Source organism: Scyliorhinus torazame, chromosome 1 (genome assembly GCF_047496885.1).
Source record: "Scyliorhinus torazame isolate Kashiwa2021f chromosome 1, sScyTor2.1, whole genome shotgun sequence".
Taxonomy (NCBI): Eukaryota; Metazoa; Chordata; class Chondrichthyes; order Carcharhiniformes; family Scyliorhinidae; genus Scyliorhinus; species Scyliorhinus torazame.
The window spans coordinates 293,213,977-293,235,711 of record NC_092707.1 but is presented as its reverse complement, the minus strand read 5'-3'; the positions used below and the strand labels follow the sequence as shown (position 1 = coordinate 293,235,711).

At 44.3% G+C, this 21,735-nt stretch overlaps 1 protein-coding gene across 1 annotated transcript in view; it reads right to left on the bottom strand.

The window, feature by feature from the left end:
• Positions 1 to 18,135: 18,135 nt before the first annotated feature.
• Positions 18,136 to 21,735, bottom strand: part of fndc1 (fibronectin type III domain containing 1) — a 342,477-nt gene continuing 338,877 nt past the window's right edge. Inside the window, exon 22 of the mRNA XM_072507569.1 lies at positions 18,136 to 20,362. Within this exon, the coding sequence (XP_072363670.1) occupies positions 20,232 to 20,362 (131 nt within the window). The 3' untranslated portion in view covers positions 18,136 to 20,231. The remainder of the gene's footprint in view (positions 20,363 to 21,735) is intronic.

Sequence of the window (21,735 nt, the reverse complement as noted above, 5' to 3'; positions counted from 1 at the left end):
TGCACATCACCGACAATCTGTCCGATCCACCCATGTCAACGCTACTACCAGAAAACACAACAATGCCTACACTTCCTCAGAAAACTAAGGAAATTCACCATGTCCACATTGACTCTTAACAATTTTTACAGATGCACCATAGAAAGCATCCTATTTGACTGCATCACCGCCTGGAATGGCAACTGCTCGGCCCAAGAAACTACAGAGAATCGGGAACACAGCCCAGTCCATCTCGCAAACCTGTCTCCCATCCATTGTCTCGGTGTAAACCTCCCACTGCCTTGGGAAAGTGGGCAGTGTAATCAAAGACTCCTCTCATCTGAGTTATTCTCTCTTCCATCAGGCAGGAGATACAAAAGTCTGAGAACACACATGAACAGACTCAAAATCAGCTTCTTCCCCACTGTTACCAGACACCTAAACGACGTTCTTAGGACTGAACTGATATCTCCATGCATCTTCTCTACTGAGTAGCACTACACTCTCTATGCTTCACCCGATGTCTATGTTTATGTATTTAACAATAATAATCATTGTTATTGTCACAGGTAGGCTTACATTAACACTGCAATGAAGTTACTGTGACAATCTCCTCGTCGCCACATTCCGGCACCTGTTCGGGTTCACAGAGGCAGAATTCAGAATGTCCAATTCACATAACAGCACATCTTTCAGGACATGCGGAAGGAAACCGGAGCACCCGGAGGAAACACACGCAAACACGGGGAGAACGTGCTGACTCCATACAGCCAGTGACCCAAGCCGGGAATTAAACCCGGGTCCCTGGGGCTGTAAAGCAACAGCGCTAACCACTGTGCTACAGTGCCACCCATTGTGTATCTATCAAATGCCCTATGTTTTTTACGTATGGTACGATCTGTCAGGACTGTACGCAGAACAATACTTTTCACTGTACCTCAGTACACGTGACAATAAATCCAAATCCATCCCCCTTCCCCCAGCTGCTGGCCAGATCCTTGAATAAGGCAATGCATGGCTTCCACGTGGGACAGAATCTTGCCTCCAATCCTCTGGCGGCATACTTTGTCATGATATGCAGACATGCAGATAATGATATACAGACAGGCACAGACAGGCAGTTAATGAACACAGAGAACAGGACATGACCAATGAGCAGGCAGGACACTCAGGGGTAGTATCTCACTATAAAAGGCACGAGGCACTCACACTCCGCCTCTTTCCACTGATGAACATCTACAGAGTGAGTCAGGGTGTATGTACAGTATCACACCTCCAGCACGTGGCTAAGATCTAGTCTGGTTCAGTCAGACAGAGTAACCACCTTCGGTTAGCAGAGAGTCGAACTCACAGAGAACTGTGCTACTGATTCAATAAATCAGATTGAACTAACTTCAAGGTCGGGAATATCTTTTGGTTAAAGCTGCATCCAGTTGCAGCCTGTGTTATCCCAGAGTACATAACACATCATACTTAATCTTTTACGATCTCAGAAAACATGCCAAGCCCCCCAAACATGTCGAGGTCGTAAGTGGCACCCTCATCCATGCAGGACTCGTTGCCGGGCGATCAGAGAGGCAAAGGCCAATTCATTGGTATTCCTCCCCTCAAGAAGCTCCGGCAAGTCTGACATCCCAAAAATCGCCACCAATGGACACGGCTCTAGCCTAACACCCACAATCTCCGACATGGTCTGAAAAACAAAACCCGTTCTGGCAGGACCAGAACATATGCGAATGGTGGCCCCCTTAAACAATGTTCGCAACTGGTTTCTATACCGGGGAAGAACCCAGTCATGTGCGCTCTCATCAAGTGTGTCCAATGGACCACTTTAAATTGTATCAGGCTCAACCTGGCACAAGAAGAGGTGGAATTTACCCTATAAAAGATCACACTCCAGATCCCTCCCTCTAGCCCCAGGCCCAATTCCTCTTCCCATTTCTCCTTTATTTTCACTAATGGAGCCTTCCCTGTCTCCAGCAACCACCCATATATCAGATATCTTCCCTTCCCCTATCTCCTCTTGCGATAACATCCTGTCCATTGGTGTAGGTCTCGGTAACTGAGGGAACGAAGAGAGTTCTTTGTGAGCAAAGTCCAACCACTGCAGACACCTAAACAAACTCCCCTTGGGAGTTGAAATTTGTCCAAGATCGCCTCCAGTACCGCAAGTCTACCTTCAACAAACAGATGTCTAATGGAAGTGTTTTACTTAAACTTCAGGGAAGTGTCAGAGGAATAGAGAGTTGCAAACATGACACCCACATTCAAGAAAGGGTTTAAGGACATTCCTAGCAACTACCGACCAGGTAGTGTAATATCAGTGATGAGTAAGTTTTCATAATTCATAATCAGGGATTCATAAGGCGGCTAATCATGCTTGACGAATGTAATTACAATTTTTGATGAAGTAGCAGTGAAGGTTGATGAATGCACTGTGCTAAATGTTGTATATCTGGATTTTATGAACACGTTTGAAAAGGTACCACACAAGACGGGATAATACAAATGAGGCCTATGCAATAGATTGGTCAGTTTGCAATTGGATTAAAAGAATGTGCTGAAGGACAGAAACCATTAAGCCGAGATAAATGTTTCTTTTTCAGATTAGAAGATGATAGGCAGTGGTATTCCCCAAGGTGCAGTGCTAGGAATACTGCATTTTTTGACGGTGCAGTGGAGGAATACTGCCGTTTTTGATGGTGCAGTGCTAGGAATACTGCCTTTTTTGCTGTGTATAAATTACATGCATCTTGCAGCACAAAGTAGATTTGCCACTGATATAAAACTTGAGGGAGTTGCAATCAGTGAGGATGACACAAAGCACCTGCAACAGGTTATCAGAAGATTACATGGGCACAAAAATGCTTTCCATGTATCTGCTGCCCTTGTCCTTCTAGATGGCAGTGGTCGTGAGTTTGGAAGGTGCTGCCTAAGGAACCTTGGTTAGCACTACTGCCTCACAGCGCCAGGGACCCATGTTCGATTCCAACCTCGGGTGACTGTCTTAGTGGACTTTGCACTTTACCCCCCATGTCTATGTGGGTTTCCTCCCGGTGCTCCAGTCTCCTCCTCCCAAGGATGTGCAGGTTAGGCAGATTGGCCATGGCCATGGTAATTTGCCCCTTAGATGAATACAGGGATAGGGCAGGATTTATTGTTAATATGGTATGAATATTGTCACCTGTATATTAAACTTAATGAAAAGGTAGGTAAGTGGGCAAGACTGATCAGAAGTCATTCTGTGTATTTTTCTTATATTAAATAAAAAATTGTCTCCCAAAAGAAGATAGTTTTAAGGACAATTATAACCTTTCTTAAAAACAGTGGCGAGATCTTCCGGCTGTTCACGCCAGTGGGACTTTCCAATCCCGCCAATGGTGTACCCGCGCCATGGGTTTTCCGGTCGGGCAGGGAGTGGATTCAATGGGAAATCCCATTGACAGCGGTGGGACCAGAAGATCCAATGGCGGACCCCCTGCCACCATCGAGAAACATGTTTAAATGTCAAGAAGGAAGTTTTAATCAAAATTGAACTTTCATGAACATCAATTTCACTTTGAGACTGATATTGCTGCTTGCGCTTGTTGCAAATGAGATTCTTGATTAATAAGGGGATCAGGGGTTATGGGGAGAAGGCAGGAGAATGGGGATGAGGAACATATCAGCCATGATTGAATGTCGGAGCAGACTCGATGGGTCGAGTGGCCTAATTCTGATCATAAGACCATAAGACCATAAGACATAGGAGTGGAAGTAAGGCCATTCGGCCCATCGAGTCCACTCCACCATTCAATCATGGCTGATTTCAACTCCATTTACCCGCTCTCTCTCCATAGCCCTTAATTCCTCGAGAAATCAAGAATTTATCAACTTCTGTCTTAAAGACATTCAACGTCCCAGCCTCCACCGCCCTCTGTGGCAATGAATTCCACAGACCCACCACTCTCTGGCTGAAGAAATTTCTCCTCATCTCTGTTCTAAAGTGACTCCCTTTTATTCTAAGGCTGTGCCCCCGGGTCCTAGTCTCCCCTGCTAATAGAAACAACTTCCCTACATCCACCCTATCTAAGCCATTCATTATCTTGTAAGTTTCTATTAGATCTCCCCTCAACCTCCTAAACTCCAATGAATATAATCCCAGGATCCTCAGACGTTCATCGTATGTTAGGCCTACCATTCCTGGGATCATCCGTGTGAATCTCCGCTGGACCCGCTCCTGTGCCAGTATGTCCTTCCTGAGGTGTGGGGCCTAAAATTGCTCACAGTATTCTAAATGGGGCCTAACTAATGCTTGAAAAGCTTCAGAAGTACATCCCTGCTTTTATATTCCAAGCCTCTTGAGATGAATGACAACATTGCATTTGCTTTCTTAATTACGGACTCAACCTGCAAGTTTACCTTTAGAGAATCCTGGACTAGGACTCCCAAGTCCCTTTGCACTTCAGCATTATGAATTTTGTCACCGTTTAGAAAATAGTCCATGCCTCTATTCTTTTTTCCAAAGTGCAAGACCTCGCACTTGCCCACGTTGAATTTCATCAGCCATTTCTTGGACCACTCTCCTAAACTGTCTAAATCTTTCTGCAGCCTCCCCACCTCCTCCATACTACCTGCCCCTCCACCTATCTTTGTATCATCGGCAAACTTAGCCAGAATGCCCCCAGTCCCGTCACCTAGATCGTTAATATATAAAGAGAACAGCTGTGGCCCCAACACTGAACCCTGCGGGACACCACTCGTTACCGGTTGCCATTCCGAAAAAGAACCTTTTATCCCAACTCTCTGCCTTCTGCCTGACAGCCAATCGTCAATCCATGTTAGTACCTTGCCTCGAATACCATGGGCCCTTATTTTACTCAGCAGTCTCCCGTGAGGCACCTTATCAAAGGCCTTTTGGAAGTCAAGATAGATAACATCCATTGGCTCTCCTTGGTCTAACCTATTTGTTATCTCTTCAAAGAACTCTAACAGGTTTGTCAGGCACGACCTCCCCTTACTAAATCCATGCTGACTTGTCCTAATCTGACCCTGCACTTCCAAGAATTTAGAAATCTCATCCTTAACGATGGATTCTAGAATCTTGCCAACAACTGAGGTTAGGCTAATTGGCCTATAATTTTCCATCTTTTTCCTTGTTCCCTTCTTGAACAGGGGGGTTACAACAGCGATTTTCCAATCCTCTGGGACTTTCCCTGACTCCAGTGACTTTTGAAAGATCATAACTAACGCCTCCACTATTTCTTCAGCTATCTCCTTTAGAACTCTAGGATGTAGTCCAGCTGGGCCCGGAGATTTATCAATTTTTAGACCTCTTAGTTTCTCTAGCACTTTCTCCTTTGTGATGGCTACCATATTCAACTCTGCCCCCTGACTCTCCGGAATTGTTGGGATATTACTCATGTCTTCTACTGTGAAGACTGACGCAAAGTACTTATTTAGTTCCTCAGCTATTTCCTTGTCTCCCATCACAAAATTACCAGCGTCATTTTGGAGCGGCCCAATGTCAACTTTTGCCTCCCGTTTGTTTTTAATGTATTTAAAGAAACTTTTACTATCATTCCTAATGTTACTGGCTAGCCTACCTTCATATTTGATCCTCTCTTTCCTTATTTCTCTCTTTGTTATCCTCTGTTTGTTTTTGTAGCCTTCCCAATCTTCTGACTTCCCACTACTCTTTGCCACATTGTAGGCTTTCTCTTTTGCTTTGATGCATTCCCTAACTTCCTTTGTCAGCCATGGCTGCCTAATCCCCCCTCTGATAACCTTTCTTTTCTTTGGGATGAACCTCTGTACTGTGTCCTCAATTACTCCCAGAAACTCCTGCCATTGCTGTTCTACTGTCTTTCCCACTAGGCTCTGCTCCCAGTCGATTTTCGTCAGTTCCTCCCTCATGCCCCTGTAGTTACCTTTATTTAACTGTAACACCTTTACATCTGATTCTACCTTCTTTCTTTCAAATTGGAGATTGACTTCTACCATATTATGATCACTGCCTCCTAAGTGCTCCCTTACTTTAAGATCTTTAATAAAGTCTGGCTCATTACATAACACTCAGTCCACAATGGCCTGTTCCCTCGTGGGCTCCATCACAAGCTGTTCCAAAAAGCCCGCCTGTAAACATTCAATTAATTCCCTTTCCTTGGGTCCACTGGCAGCATTATTTACCCAGTCCACCTGCATATTGCAGTCCCCCATGATTACTGTGACCTTGCCTTTCTGACATGCACTTTCTATTTCGTGGTGCATTTTGTGCCCCCGGTCCTGACCACTGTTAGGAGGCCTGTACATAACTCCCATTATGGTTTTTTTGCCTTTGTGGTTCCTCAACTCTACCCACACAGACTCCACATCATCTGACCCTATGTCATTTAGTGCTATTGATTTAATTTCATTCCTAATTAACAAGGCAACCCCACCCCCTCTGCCCACCTCCCTGTCTTTTCGATAGGTTGTGAATCCCTGGATGTTTAAATGCCAGTCCTGAACCCCCTGCAACCATGTCTCTGTGATGCCTACCACATCATACCTGCCAGTCACAATCTGGGCCACAAGCTCATCTACCTTGTTCCGTACACTGCGCGCATTTAAATATAGCACCTTTAATTCTCCATTGACCGTCCCTTTTTGTTTTCTTAGTGTGGTGGACCTTGGTTTACTGAGCCTTTCCATACACTGTGTCGTATTTTGTGGGATGGGGACTATCGTAACCTCTCCTGAGTTTTGTCTTTTCGTGCTTTTTTGTATTCCTAAGCAGCTACGCTTCCCACTGATTAGTTCACCTCTTGGTTCCCTGACTTTCCCTTCCCCCCCAATCTTTAGTTTAAAGTCCTATTGACCACCCTATTTATTCTTTTCGTCAGAACGCTGGTCCCAGCTCGGTTCAGGTGGAGACCATCCCAACGGTCTAGGTCCCCCCTGTCCCAAAACTGATGCCAGTGTCCCATGAAAAGGAACCCCTCTTTCCCACACCACTCTTTCAGCCACGTGTTAACTTCCCTTATTCTTGCCTCCCTATGCCAATTTGCACGTGGCTCGAGCCGTAATCCAGAGATTATGACCCTTGAGGACCTGTTTTTTAATTTGAAAACTAGCTCTTTATAATCTCTAAACAGGTCCTCTTTCCTAGACTTGCCTATGTTGTTGGTACCGACATGGACCACAACAACTGGATCCTCCCCCTCCCTCTCCAGTATCCTTTCAAGCCGGTCAGAGATGTCCCGCACCCTAGCACCGGGCAGGCAACATACCATGCGGGACTCTTTATCCTGCTCACAAAGGATACTATCTATCCCCCTGATAATAGAATCCCCTACAAGTACAACTTGCCTATTTACTCCCTCCCCTTGAATGGCCTGCTGAACCATGGTGTCTTGGTCAGCTGACTCATCCTTCCTGCAGCCCTGTTCGCCATCCACACAGGGAGCAAGTGCCTCATACCTGTTGGACAGAGTCAAGGGCTGAGGCTCCTGAGTTCCTGACTGCTGGTCCCCTTTACCTGCCTGACTTGCAGTCACACCCTGCTGTCCCTGGCCACTGGCAGGATTTAAACTACTTACTCTGACAGGTGTGACTGCCTCCTGAAACACAGTGTCCAGGTAAGTCTCCCCCTCCCGGATGTGCCTCAGTGTTTGAAGCTCAGACTCCAGCTTATCAACTCTGAGCCGGAGCTCTTCGAGCAGCCAACACTTACTGCAAATGTGGTCGCTGCAGCTCGCAATGGGATCTGCCAGCTTAAGATCTTATAAATTAAAATCAACTCCTCAAAATATTTCAGTGGTGCTCTCAGAAAATGACGTACTAGGAGTGGAAAGGTTGGGACCGAAACAAGGCTGCAAAAAACAGTCAAACTTGCTGATACCACACTGATGTTTTCTTACTGGTCTGCACTTTGGCCTCTATTCTCTTTGCTCAATATTGCACTGAAAGCCTGAACACAATGGCAGCAACCTTATGGTGGGAGAGGCTAATCGAACAGGTAAGTTCCTATGTGAAATAGTTACTTGGGAACTGCATTCACTTTATGAGCACGCTCCCATATTTGAAGGCATTAGGGGCATTGAAGAAGCTTGTGAACACTTTGTACATAATCACTGTACATGTTAAGGGTTGCGAATTACCGACAGTAAGGATTTTCAACAGAAAAAGTATTTTTTTCATGAGCTTAACAGCTACTTCAACATTTGTGCTCTGCCCACGCACCCTCCACGTGACCTCTTCTGTAGGCACGTCATCACGTTCTCACGTGACCACTCGTCTGTGAAGAAAATATTGTGGATAGTTGGGAAAGGTTTTAGAAGGAGTGGTATCTTTACTGTGGTGCGGCATTGTCTGGCAAGCGGAGAAAGGTATATGCTTATTTATAGTCAAGCAGCGAAGTTGTGTTTTCATGCTTGTTCCTAATTGGAACAAGGTCACTTTAAGAATCTGGTCAGGTGACATATTGATGATGTCATCGGCCATTTGTGTGGGCAATCTATACTAACAGCTGTAAACGCCTTTCCAATAAGGTTTGTTCGTACCAAGTAGTCTTCAAGTCTATCCCTTATAAATACAAAGAAAATTGGCGAAAAGGAGGTCAGAACTATGCTGGCAGACTCCCGAAGTAAAAAAAAATAGGAAAATTGTCAATCCGTGCACAGATGCCCAAAAAGGGTAAAGAAACTAAAACATTCGCTACATCAAAACTGGCGACGGAGGGGTTCCAAGAATTGGTAGCAGCCATCAAAGAAAAAAAACTTAAAACATAGATTGTGGAGGAAACAACATTGAAAAGAAGCTCGCCACATGCACTGCCCAGAAATGTCTGGAAAAGCACAGTGAGTAGAAATACCCTGCAACAATAGTTTAGAGTTCGGGGTGTTCCAAAACTCAGAAGGAAACAGGTTGAGCTCAGTGTACCTTGTTTGAAGAAAGAAGCAAGTTAGTGTTAAATATTTTGTGGCAGTTTGCACATTCTCCCCATGTCTGTGTGGGTTTCACCCCTACAACCTAAAGATGTGCAGGTTAGGTGGATAGGCCATGCTAAAATTGCCCCTTAATTGGGAAAAAAAACAATAAATAATTGGGTACTCTAAATTTATAAAACAAAATATATTTTGTGGCACATCGTGCTTATACAGAACCTTTCTATAGTAAAAGTGGCTGGAACCTTTGGTGCCACAGGACTGTATGATGAGAATACCGAGAACTGAAGGATTGATTATTTTGTACAAGCGAATACAATTGTGGCCGATATTGCAATCCCAACTGTCCTGAGTACAATAGGGGAAGGGGAGCAAAAAGAGACATTCAACCTCCTGTGAAATCTGGTGCAGCCAGCGAAGGGGCAGCATGGTAGCCTTGTGGATAGCACAATTGCTTCACAGCTCCAGGGCCCCAGGTTCGATTCCGGCTTGGGTCACTGTCTGTGCGGAGTCTGCACATCCTCCCCGTGTGTGCGTGGGTTTCCTCCGGGTGCTCCGGTTTCCTCCCACAGTCCAAAGATGTGCAGGTTAGGTGGATTGGCCATGATAAATTGCCCTTAGTGTCCAAAGTTGCCCTTAGTGTTGGGTGGGGTTACTGGGTTATGGGGATAGGGCGGAGGTGTTGACCTTGGGTAGGGTGCTCTTTCTAAGAGCCGGTGCAGACTTGATGGGCCGAATGGCCTCCTTCTGCACTGTAAATTCTATGAAACCAGGCTCAAAAATCGATGATGAGATTGTGAAGATTCTGGAGGGTCACTTCTCACCTGAACCTTTGGTCATCACCAAGATATTCAGGTCCCATAAACGTAACCAAGGTGAATCAATCACACAATTCATAGCTACTTTGAAGAAATTAGCTGGATATTATGAATTTAGATATGTCTTGAATGACATTACTAGAGATAGACTATGTGGGTTAAGAAGCAAAGCTATCCAAAAAAGACTGTTACCAGAAAGCAACTTAAATCACACACACCGGGGCGGCATTTCAGCTGACCTTAGCCCAGTCTTTGTATATTCCTATGAGGTGAAATCTACAAATCTGTCTGGCCATTACGCCAAGAACATCTCTTTATGAGATGATACTCATCTTCCATTATGTCCCATTGTCTCCACCGGAGATGGCAATTAATTTCTGGATGCTTTAGATATGCCTCGTCTGGAAGCAGGGTGGTTCTATTAGTCTCTCAGTATATCACCCCCCTCCCTCCCCCCCCCAGCAATTCTGACTTTACATTCATGGCCGTTGTTAGCTTGGACGTCCATTTTAAAAAGCATTCAGCATGAGCAATATTCCATGACTTAAGAAAACTAACTTTGGTTGTTTTGTCAGCCTTCTTACTGACTGCTGAGAATAGGGCCAGGTGGTTATTTAAGGATAATTTTAACATGGTTAACTTGTTTTTTTCCCATAATCCTGATTTAGGAGGATGCACAGATGGATGTTTTTGATGATTTCTTTCATAACAGTGTTTCAAGTTACTGTCTTTGTAGTGAGTGGGTGGTTCATTGCAGATAAGGCACATAGGTTTCTCACCTCTAATTGTAAACACAAAATCTTCCTCCTATTCTGGCTAAAAAATTCTGTTTTCACAGTCATACTATTGTTTCTCCCATTATGTCCCATTGAGTTCTCCCAATGAGCCAGAGAAGACAGAGCCAGAATGAGACACAGCTAAGAGTGAGTTTGGGAATTTGAATCTAGGTGGGAATTGAATCAAATCAGTAAGGCAGCTCCTTTTAAATTTCAGGAGTTTAAATTAATTTAAATTAAGCTAGAATTGTGCAGTGTAGGTTAACAAGGGCTGCCCCACCCACTCACATAACTGGTTGGCAGTTAAGTGTCAGTCACTTAAATCTACCTTGATCTAAAAGCAGGTGGGGGAGGGGAGTCAATTCAGGACAGTTTAAAAAGAGCAACTTGTAAACTCACTCCCAGTGAGTTCTCCCAGTGAGCCAGAGAAGACGGAGCCAGAGTGAGACACAGCTAAGAGTGAGTTTGGGAATTTGAATCTAGGTGGAAATTCAATGCTGAGTGGGGAGGAAGTGCTTTTTATCCCTGGTAAGGGACTGGTAAGTAATGTTTCTGTTTCTTTTCATTGGTATATTTATTTATTTTTTCTTTGTTTTTTTTTGTTGAAATTGTAGTTGTTGAAGTTAACCGAAGGTTTAAGTCATGGCAGGAGATCTCAGACCCGTGTCATGCTCCTCGTGTCCGATGTGGGAGCTCAGGGACACGTCCACTGTCCCTGGCTCCTTCACGTGCATGAAGCGTGTCCAGTTGCAGCTCCTGTTAGACCGCTTGACGGCTCTGGAGCTGCAGATGGACTCACTTTGGAGCATCCGCGATGCTGAGGACGTCGTGGATAGCACGTTTAGCGAGTTGGTCACACCGCAGGTGAAAGGTACTGAGGGAGATAGAAAATGGGTGACCAAAAGACAGAGCAAGAGTAGGAAGGCAGTGCAGGTGTCCTCTGCGGTCATCTCCCAGCAAAACAGATATACCGCTTTGAAATGAAATGAAAATGAAAATCACTAATTGTCACCAGTACGCTTCAATGAAGTTACTGTGAAAAGCCCCTAGTCGCCACATTCCGGCGCCTGTTCGGGTAGGCTGTTACGGGAATTGAACCGTGCTGCTGGCCTGCCTTGGTCTGCTTTCAAAGCCAGCGATTTAGCCCTGTGCTAAACAGCTCCTGCTTGGATACTGTTGAGGGAGATGGCTCACCAGGGGAAGGCAGCAGCAGCCAGGTTCATGGCACCGTAGCTGGCTCTGCTGCGCAGCTGGGCAGGAAGAAGAATGGCAGGGCTATAGTGATAGGGGACTCAATTGTAAGGGGAATAGACAGGTGGTTCTGCGGATGCACTCGAGACTCCAGGATGGTATGTTGCCTCCCTGGTGCAAGGGTCAAGGATGTCTCGGAGCGGCTGCAGGACATTCTGGGGGGGGAGGGGGGGGAGGGGGGGGGGTGGAGGGTGAACAGCCAGCTGCCGTGGTGCACATAGGCACCAACGATATAGGTAAAAAACAGGATGAGGTCCTACAAGCTGAATTTAGGGAGCCAGGAGTTAAACTAAAAAGTAGGACCTCAAAGGTAGTAATCTCAGGATTGCTACCAGTGCCACGAGCTAGTCAGAGTAGGAATGTCAGGATAGAGAGGATGAATGCGTGGCTCAAGAGATTGTGCAAGAGGGAGGGATTCAAATTCCTGGGACATTGGAACCGGTTCTGGGGGAGGTGGGACCAGTACAAACCGGATGGTCTGCACCTGGGCAGGACTGGAACCGATGTCCTGTGTTTGCTAGAGCTGTTGGGGAGAGTTGAAACTAATGTGGCAGGAGGATGGGAACCGATGCAGGAAGTTGGAAGGTAGTAAAACAGGGACAGAAATAAAAGGCAGTAAGGGGGAAAGTGTAAGGCAGAGAAGCCATAGTCAAAAATAAAAAAGGGTGACAGTACAAGGTACAGTGACTGAGGGGAGCTCAGTGAATAGGACCAGGAATACTAAAAGAAATAAAACGGGAAGTGAAAACATTAATGGTAAGCGACGCGGCAGGTTGTTACATGAAGATATGGGTTCAACGACTAGGAAAATTAGGAGCAAGGTTAAGAGGAAATATAACTTAGGAGAGGTTACTGATCGAGGTGTTAAGATTCAGAACAGAGGTAAAAAAGCCAACATAAGTGTACTTTACCTGAATGCTCGTAGTATTCGGAATAAGGTAAATGAGTTGATGGCGCAAATCATCGTGCATGACTATGATTTAGGGGCCATTACTGAAACATGGTTAAAGGATGGTCACGACTGGGAGTTAAATATCCGAGGGTATCAAACTTTTCGGAAGGACAGAGTGGATGGTAAGGGAGGTGGTGTAGCTCTGTTATTTATGGATGACATCCGGGCAACAGTAAGGGATGACATTGGTGCTCTGGAGGATAAGGTTGAATCCATTTGGGTGGAAATCAGGAATAGTAAGGTGAAAAAGTCACTGATAGGAGTAATCTATAGGCCACCAAATAGTAACATTATGGTGGGGCAGGCAATAAACAAAGAAATAACTGATGCGTGTAGAAATGGTACAGCAGTTATGGGGGATTTTAATTTTCATAGAATTTACAGTGCAGAAGGAGGCCATTCGGTCCATCGTGTCTGCACCGGCTCTTGGAGAAGAGCACCCTACCCAAGGTCAACACTTCCACACCCTATCCCCATAACCCAGCAACCCCACCCAACACTAAAGGCGATTTTGGACATTAAGGGGAATTTATCATGGCCAATCCACCTAACCTGCACATCTTTGGACTGTGGGAGGAAACCGGAGCACCCGGAGGAAACCCACGCACACACGGGGAGGACGTGCAGACTCCGCACAGACAGTGACCCAAGCCGGAATCGAACCTGGGACCCTGGAGCTGTGAAGCAATTGTGCTATCCACTATGCTACCGTGCTGCCCACCAATAATCGCTTATTGTCACGAGTAGGCTTTAATGAAGTTACTGTGAAAAGCCCCTAGTCGCCACATTCCGGCGCCTGTTTGGGGAGGCTGGTATGGGAATTGAACCTGCACTGCTCGCATTGTTCTGTATTACAAGCCAGTGATTTAGCCCACTGTGCTAAACCAGCCCCTAAGCCCCTCTATATGTCGATTGGTTTAACCAGGTCGGTCAAGGCAGCCTTGAGGAGGAGTTTATAGAATGTATCCGCGATAGTTTCCTAGAACAGTATGTAATGGAACCTACGAGGGAACAAGCGGTCCTAGATCTGGTCCTGTGTAATGAGACAGGATTGATTCAGGATCTCATAGTTAGGGATCCTCTCGGAAGGAGCGATCACAATATGGTGGAATTTAAAATACAGATGGAGCGTGAGAAGGTAAAATCAAGCACTAGTGTTTTGTGCTTAAACAAAGGAGATTACAATGGGATGAGAGAAGAACTAGCTAAGGTAGACTGGGAGCAAAGACTTTATGGTGAAACAGTTGAGGAACAGTGGAGAACCTTCCAAGTGATTTTTCACAGTGCTCAGCAAAGGTTTATACCAACAAAAAGGAAGGACGGTAAAAAGAGGGAAAATCGACCGTGGATATCTAAGGAAATACGGGAGAGTATCAAATTGAAGGAAAAAACATACAAAGTAGCAAAGATCAGTGGGAGACTAGAGGACTGGGAAATCTTTAGGGGACAACAGAAAGCTACTAAAAAAGCTATAAAGAAGAGTAAGATAGATTATGAGAGTAAACTTGCTCAGAATATAAAAACAGATAGTAAAAGTTTCTACAAATACATAAAACAAAAAAGAGTGGCTAAGGTAAATATTGGTCCTTTAGAGGATGAGAAGGGATATTTAATAATGGGAGATGAGGAAATGACTGAGGAACTGAACAGGTTTTTTGGGTTGGTCTTCACAGTGGAAGACACAAATAACATGCCAGTGACTGATGGAAATGAGGCTATGACAGGTGAGGACCTTGAGAGGATTGTTATCACCAAGGAGGTAGTGATGGGCAAGCTAATGGGGCTAAAGATAGACAAGTCTCCTGGACCTGATGGAATGCATCCCAGAGTGCTAAAAGAGATGGCTAGGGAAATTGCAAATGCACTAGTGATAATTTACCAAAATTCACGAGACTCTGGGGTGGTCCCGGCGGATTGGAAATTAGCAAACGTGACACCACTGTTTAAAAAAGGAGGTAGGCAGAAAGCGGGTAATTATAGGCCAGTGAACTTAACTTCGGTAGTAGGGAAAATGCTGGAATCTATCATCAAGGAAGAAATAGCGAGGCATCTGGATGGAAATTGTCCCATTGGGCTGACGCAGCATGGGTTCATAAAGGGCAGGTCGTGCCTAACTAATTTAGTGGAATTTGAGGACATTAACAGTGCGGTAGATAACGGGGAGCCAATGGATGTGGTATATCTGGATTTCCAGAAAGCCTTTGACAAGGTGCCACACAAAAGATTGCTGCATAAGATAAAGATGCATGGCATTAAGGGGAAAGTGGTAGCATGGATAGAGGATTGGTTAATTAATAGAAAGCAAAGAGTGGGGATTAATGGGTGTTTCTCTGGTTGGCAATCAGTAGCTAGTGGTGTCCCTCAGGGATCAGTGTTGGGCCCACAACTGTTCACAATTTACATAGATGATTTGGAGTTGGGGACCAAGGGCAATGTGTCCAAGTTTGCAGACGACACTAAGATAAGTGGTAAAGCAAAAAGTGCAGAGGATACTGGAAGTCTGCAGAGGGATTTGGATAGGCTAAGTGAATGGGCTAGGGTCTGGAAGGTGGAATACAATGTTGACAAATGTGAGGTTATCCATTTTGGTAGGAATAACAGCAAAATGGATTATTATTTAAATGATAAAATATTAAAACATACTGCTGTGCAGAGAGACCTGGGTGTGCTAGTGCATGAGTCGCAAAAAGTTGGTTTACAGGTGCAACAGGTGATTAAGAAGGCAAATGGAATTTTGTCCTTCATTGCTAGAGGGATGGAGTTTAAGACTAGGGAGGTTCTGCTGCAATTGTATAAGGTGTTAGTGAGGCCACACCTGGAGTATTGTGTTCAGTTTTGGTCTCCTTACTTGAGAAAGGACGTACTGGCACTGGAGGGTGTGCAGAGGAGATTCACTAGGTTAGTCCCAGAGCTGAAGGGGTTGGATTAGGAGGAGAGGTTGAGTAGACTGGGACTGTACTCGTTGGAATTTAGAAGGATGAGGGGGGATCTTATAGAAACATATAAGATTATGAAGGGAATAGATAGGATAGATGCGGGCAGGTTGTTTCCACTGGCGGGTGAAAGCAGAACTAGGGGGCATAGCCTCAAAATAAGGGGAAGTAGATTTAGGACTGAGTTTAGGAGGTACTTCTTCACCCAAAGGGTTGTGAATCTATGGAATTCCTTGCCCAGTGAAGCAGTAGAGGCTCCTTCGTTAAATGTTTCTAAGATAAAGATAGATAGTTTTTTGAAGAATAAAGGGATTAAGGGTCATGGTGTTCGGGCCGGAAAGTGGAGCTGAGTCCACAAAAGATCAGCCATGATCTCATTGAATGGTGGAGCAGGCTCAAGGGGCCAGATGGCCTACTCCTGCTCTTATGTTTCTTACTATTTGATGATGCCATTTTCATTGATGAAGTTTAAACAGTTTGAACACATAAATGTAACTTTTTTTATGAACTGTAAATACAACTTGTATCCTGAGATTGAACATATCACAAGGATCTTCACCTTCACCCTGCAAATCTTCACTTTCGAAGATCCTGCCTTGGAGTTTTCTCCAAACGTCGCTCCAATTCAGACAGCTTCAACAATGACCCCCTCACAGAGTTCCAATCTCGCCTGTCTTCCTGAGTACATTTAAGCATTAAATTACAAGCAGAATTTCAGCTTTTCGGTCATGCAAAGCAGAACACTACTGCTCCAAAGGGATATTGTTTCCCGAACAGCCCACAGCATGGAGTCACCACCTTTGGCTGCCTGTTGGATCTTAAGGGCTTCTCCTGAGCCCTCTCCGACTACCAGGGCTTATACTGAGCCCACGTCACTGAAATTCCGTTCCCACCAGCACTTTCTTTAATTGGAGACTGTTTCTCCTTTTCTTAACTAACTGAGACCTGGCACTGTCCTTTCTCTCTCGTCCCTTCCTCTGGGCTATTTCTTGGACCTGCCCCTTTCTCCCTCCCTTGTCCATCTCTCCTGGACAATTTCTAACTAGGGAGCTACACACTCAAGCCACTTGGCTTCCGGCCCCTTTTTTCACCTATGAGCAGGCACAGAGGGCCTGCCAAGGACCTGTAGAACGAAAAAATGCCAAAGTGCACATGTGCATCCCTTCCCAGGCCTGTGCATGCACAGAAAGTCAAAAGACAGTCGTGAGTCGGCAGTTCTGCTGTACTTGCATGTCAGCTTTCAGTAAATCATCTTTCTGATTTAAAGGACAGTAAGAAGTCTTACAACACCAGGTTAAAGTCCAACGGGTTTGTTTCCATTCACTAGCTTTCGGAGCACTGCTCCTTCCTCAGGTGAATCATTCACCTGAGGAGGGAGCAGTGCTCCGAAAGCTAGTGTTTGAAACCAACCTGTTGGACTTTAACCTGGTGTTGTAAGACTTCTTACTGTGCTCACCCCAGTCCAACGCCAGCATATCCACATCATGATTTAAAGGAGTAAGTCAAGGCAGGAGAGCTCAAAGATGTGCTGTGCCCCTCGTGTTCCATGTGGGAAGCCGAGGACATTTCCAGTGCTTGTGGCCAGTATGTGTGCAGAAAGTATCTCCAGCTGCAGTTCTTGAAAGACTGGGTTTTGGTGCTGAAGCAGGGGCTGGGGACACTGTGGAGCATCCATAAGGCGGTGAGTATCGTGCATAGCAATTAAGACGGCTAATGGCATATTGTCCTTTAATACAAGAGGATTTAAGTAAAGGGGTAATGCTGCCTTACTCCAATTATATGACAGCATACCTGGAGCATTGCATGCAGTTTTGTCTCCTTACCAAAGGAAAGATGTACTTGCCGGAGAGGGAGTGCAAGAAGGTTCACTAAATTAGTTCCTGGGATGGAGGGAAGAGCAAAGATTAAATAGACAGGGCCTTTATTCTCTGGAACTTAGAAGAATGTGAGGTTATCTCATTCAAGCATGCAAAATTATCTCAGAGTTCCACAGGGTAGATGCAGGATGGATGTTAAGGATGTTCCCCCTGCCTTGGGGGGGGGGGGGGGGGGGGGGGGGGGAGAACCAGTCTTAAATAAGATGTCAATCCCCCCATGTTTTTGATTTTCTCTCTCAGAATACCCTGGGATCAGCAGTCCCTGTGGGGTGCCCACTCTACCTCAGGAGATTTGACCATTCGCAATCCTCACCCTGTTATCATCCACCCTCTCCACACCCGCTGGGATCAATTCCCCTTCACCATCCCTAACCACGACACCAACAACTTTGGCACAGACCTACCTGGTCCTGATCACTGACCAGTTTCCACTCCAACTGGAAGCAAAGCCCAATAAGGCTGATGTTCAGGTGGGGAACTGACCGATGATGTCATCCAATTCCTGTGGAGTTTAAACTCCAGAGTTTTCAGGCCTTTCTGAAACCCTGCGCCTGCAGGTCAAGTAAGTTAAGACCCAGGCCTTAGAGTTAAAAATGCTGCTGAGTGTTGTGGATCAAATGAAAGACAAGCTTGACGCACAAAGTGTTGTGATGCAAAACAAGTTTAAATAGTGTGATATCAATTCAACAATTAGAGCCAAAAGCACAAGATACATTTCTGATACCAGACATAGGCTGCCTATTAAACCCAAAGACTGCACACAATTAATTTGCACAAATTCATTGATTTAGTGCAGTTTACAGTGGAAACATTCGTCCTTTGCCAAAACATGCAAACCATTATTTTCAGCTGATCTCATTTTTAAAGTACAGATTTTTTACAGGTGCTAGAGGTAACAACAGACTGACACAATTGTTGGTTAAATGTGTGGTTCTGTATACAAAGCCACAAGATTTACAAGTTGGAAAAGCAGAAAAGCATGCGTTTGAAATTCCCAAATTCCATTTAAATATGCTCTCTAAACAGCCCTTTTTACTATAGAATACACAATATATAAAAAAAAAGATTTATATTTTTTTAAGGGGTTTACTTTGTATATTTAATCAAAATAACATTCAATAAAAGGCACATCAGATCATGAGGTGAAATTCCCTGATCCAAGCTCCCAGTGAGAAGCCATATTTTAAAGTGTAAATGGGAGAACTGGTGCTACATGTGCTGTAGCTTTATCATTGACTGCACCCCCATTGAGTGTGGCTACTTGCTGGAAACTGCAATTAGCAAATTCATTCTCAAATATTGATTTGTTTTTTGCGCCAGCGCAATGGATTAACATGCAAGGAGTTACGCGTGATACGACTTCACAACATTGTTTTGTTTGGTGCTGTTTCAAAACACCATAAATTCATCGCGCCTGCGCAAAAAAACGGTGCCTTAAAATACTGCGCAAGCACTAAAACAAATGCAGCAAGGAAATTGTGCAGGAATGTATCAAGTAAAACTCCCTTTACTCTGCTGCAGTAGTTTCAAAATCAAGCCCAATCTATCCAGAACATTCAGTTTTCACAAAACAATTTGTATTTTTTGAATTCTTTCCAACATAATGGACTTTCACAGATGTGAAAAATACACTTTGAAAATACTTTTTGAGTTAGCTGGAAAATGTTAAATAGAAATTAGCACCACATAAGCAGCTTAACAAGATTGGCATGTGGAAACGGGTTTCAATTTCAGACTGTGGACTGAAAATATTGGTGAAAGGAAGTGATGGAATGTCAAATCCCAATGTTCGTATCTGGCCAATGATGGATTTGGACACGGATCTTCAGTGTTGTGTTCAGTGTAGGGTCACAATGCAATATAGTCTACGGTCGGTCTTCGAAAAATGTACAGTTCATAATAATAATCTTTATTAGTGTCACAAGTAGGCTTACATTAACACTGCAATGAAGTTACTGTGAAAATCCCCTCGTCGCCACATTCCGGCACCGTTTGGGTACACAGAGGGAGAAAATAGAACGTGGATGACTGCACGTTCACAATCCAGCATTGCAGGGAAGATAAAGCAGAGCTCGATTTGCCTGAGATTTGCCATTTTAAAACTGGAAATATGTCAATATTCACATCTAATCCTAATGATGAGAAGAGATCACATACCATGTTGATTAATAGAAGGACAGCAGCTACTGAAGTGGATTCTAGCAGTGGAAACATTGAAAAGGAAGTTCAACTGTGGCAATTGTTAAATGAGAATATTTTATAAAGCACTATTTGAATTTTGTCTAACAGCTCAACATTCTGTAACAAAATCTTTCAGTACAATGCTCTGTCAGAGGTTTTTCTTGAGAAATGCATGAGCTTAGTTCATGGAGGCTGCTCTAATGCTCAGGTGGAACTTCTGGAGGGCTTTGTTTTGCCTCATGTCAGCAGAGCATTTATTTGTTAACTCGATTCCTTACCTACAGGTCGCAAATGGAGCCACCAGAAGTGAGGGCAATGATATAAGGCATGTTTATTTTAAGCCCTCGTCCTCCATTTATAGATATTAAAAGGATATGCTGTATATTCCAGTAAGACTGTAGTAGAAGCAGTAGTTGAAATTGCGTGAAAATCATCTTGCTTATTCGACACATTGTCCAATATTCTATAGCAAGGAGTTCTCTCAGTACTCTGTCAATTCACTTAAATGCAAGTCGAGTTGTTAAATCTTCCACAAGCAATCTCAAAGGATTCATTTTGTTACCATTTTCCAGGAATAGGTACTCCACATTCATACCAACCCACGTAGTAATTGGAAGTCCCACCAAACCTCCCAAATCCACCAATGAGTCCAAATGTCACTGGCTCCTGGCGATAACTTCGATAATAACCTAAAAAAATTCATATCGAGGATCAGTTATTGAACAAAGTCAGTACTAGACCAGAAAAAAAACAATCAAATCGAAGTCTTAATTCTTTACAAAAGCAAGATACGACAGCTACTTGAAACCAGGAATAAAAACGAAAAGTGCTGAAAATGCTCTGACGGTTTGGCAACATCGGTGAGAGAAAAACAGAGTTAGCATGTCTGGCAAGTGATAGGTTCTGAACAAAGGTCATACAAACCTGACATGTTGGGCAGGATTCTCCATCTGTTCACTGCTGCGGGATTCTCCGGCTCCGTTGCAATGAATGGGAGTTTTGGCTGAGTGCCAAATTCTCACTCCTCGCAACAGAGAACCCTGGCCGTCAACTCAATTTTTCTCTCCGCAAAAGCTGTCTGGCTTGCTGAGCATTTTGAACATTATTGATTTGGTGAAATAGGAGAGGGTGGAAAAAGCACAAATGGAAGGCCATTATAAGATTGAGGACCAGAAAGATGAAATGACAAAAGAGCTGGTCATGTAATGAAGAAATAAACTGTTATATTTCTTTGTTGCCGCAAAGAGAAAAGGCATGGAGATATCCACACGCTGGAATCTTATAAACCACGATGGCAGGTTTATTAAGGGTGTTGCTCATACAGTCAAGGTGGTGGTCTGCTTAAAGTCCACGCACACACTCTGCTGATATCACTATACATCACGCAAGACCAGCAAGAATGGATTCCCAGATAAATAACATCCCGCCCTCTTTACTTCAATAGTGCAACAACAACAGTTAACAGTTATACAACAGATGAACTGATATACATCTATACAATTCAATAAGACATTCTCTGTGGTGAACATCCATTCCTTTTTGATAGAATTTGGCTTTCTTGAATTCGACTACAGAAGTGTCCTCGTTCCTTTCTGTAGCTGATACTTCTTGAGTAGTTATTTCAGTATCTGTCGGTATAGGCATTGACAAGTCCTCGGAAACAGAATCTGAACTCGTCACTGTCTCTGGTCTCCATTACAGAAGAGAGTTGTCCAGATCTTGGAACGGTAGAACCTTTTAAGATATTTCTGAAAATTCACTTTGTGAAATAACTGATCAGCATGAATTCACCAAACTCTTTCATCATCCATCTGTACGCTATATGATATTGGACCTGTCTTTGCTAGGATCGTAGCTGGTACCTATTTCTCATTGGTGGTGCATCTCCTAGGTAACACTCTCCCTCTCTGGTTGAATACTCGCTTTTTAGAGATTTTCTCCCTCCTAGCAACTTGTGCTTTCTGGTGTGGTTTGACAATCTCTGAAGTATCAAGTGGAGTTATCAGGTTAAACTGTTCGTAGTTTCCTCTTAAACAACAGCATTGCCGTTAAACATTGCTTG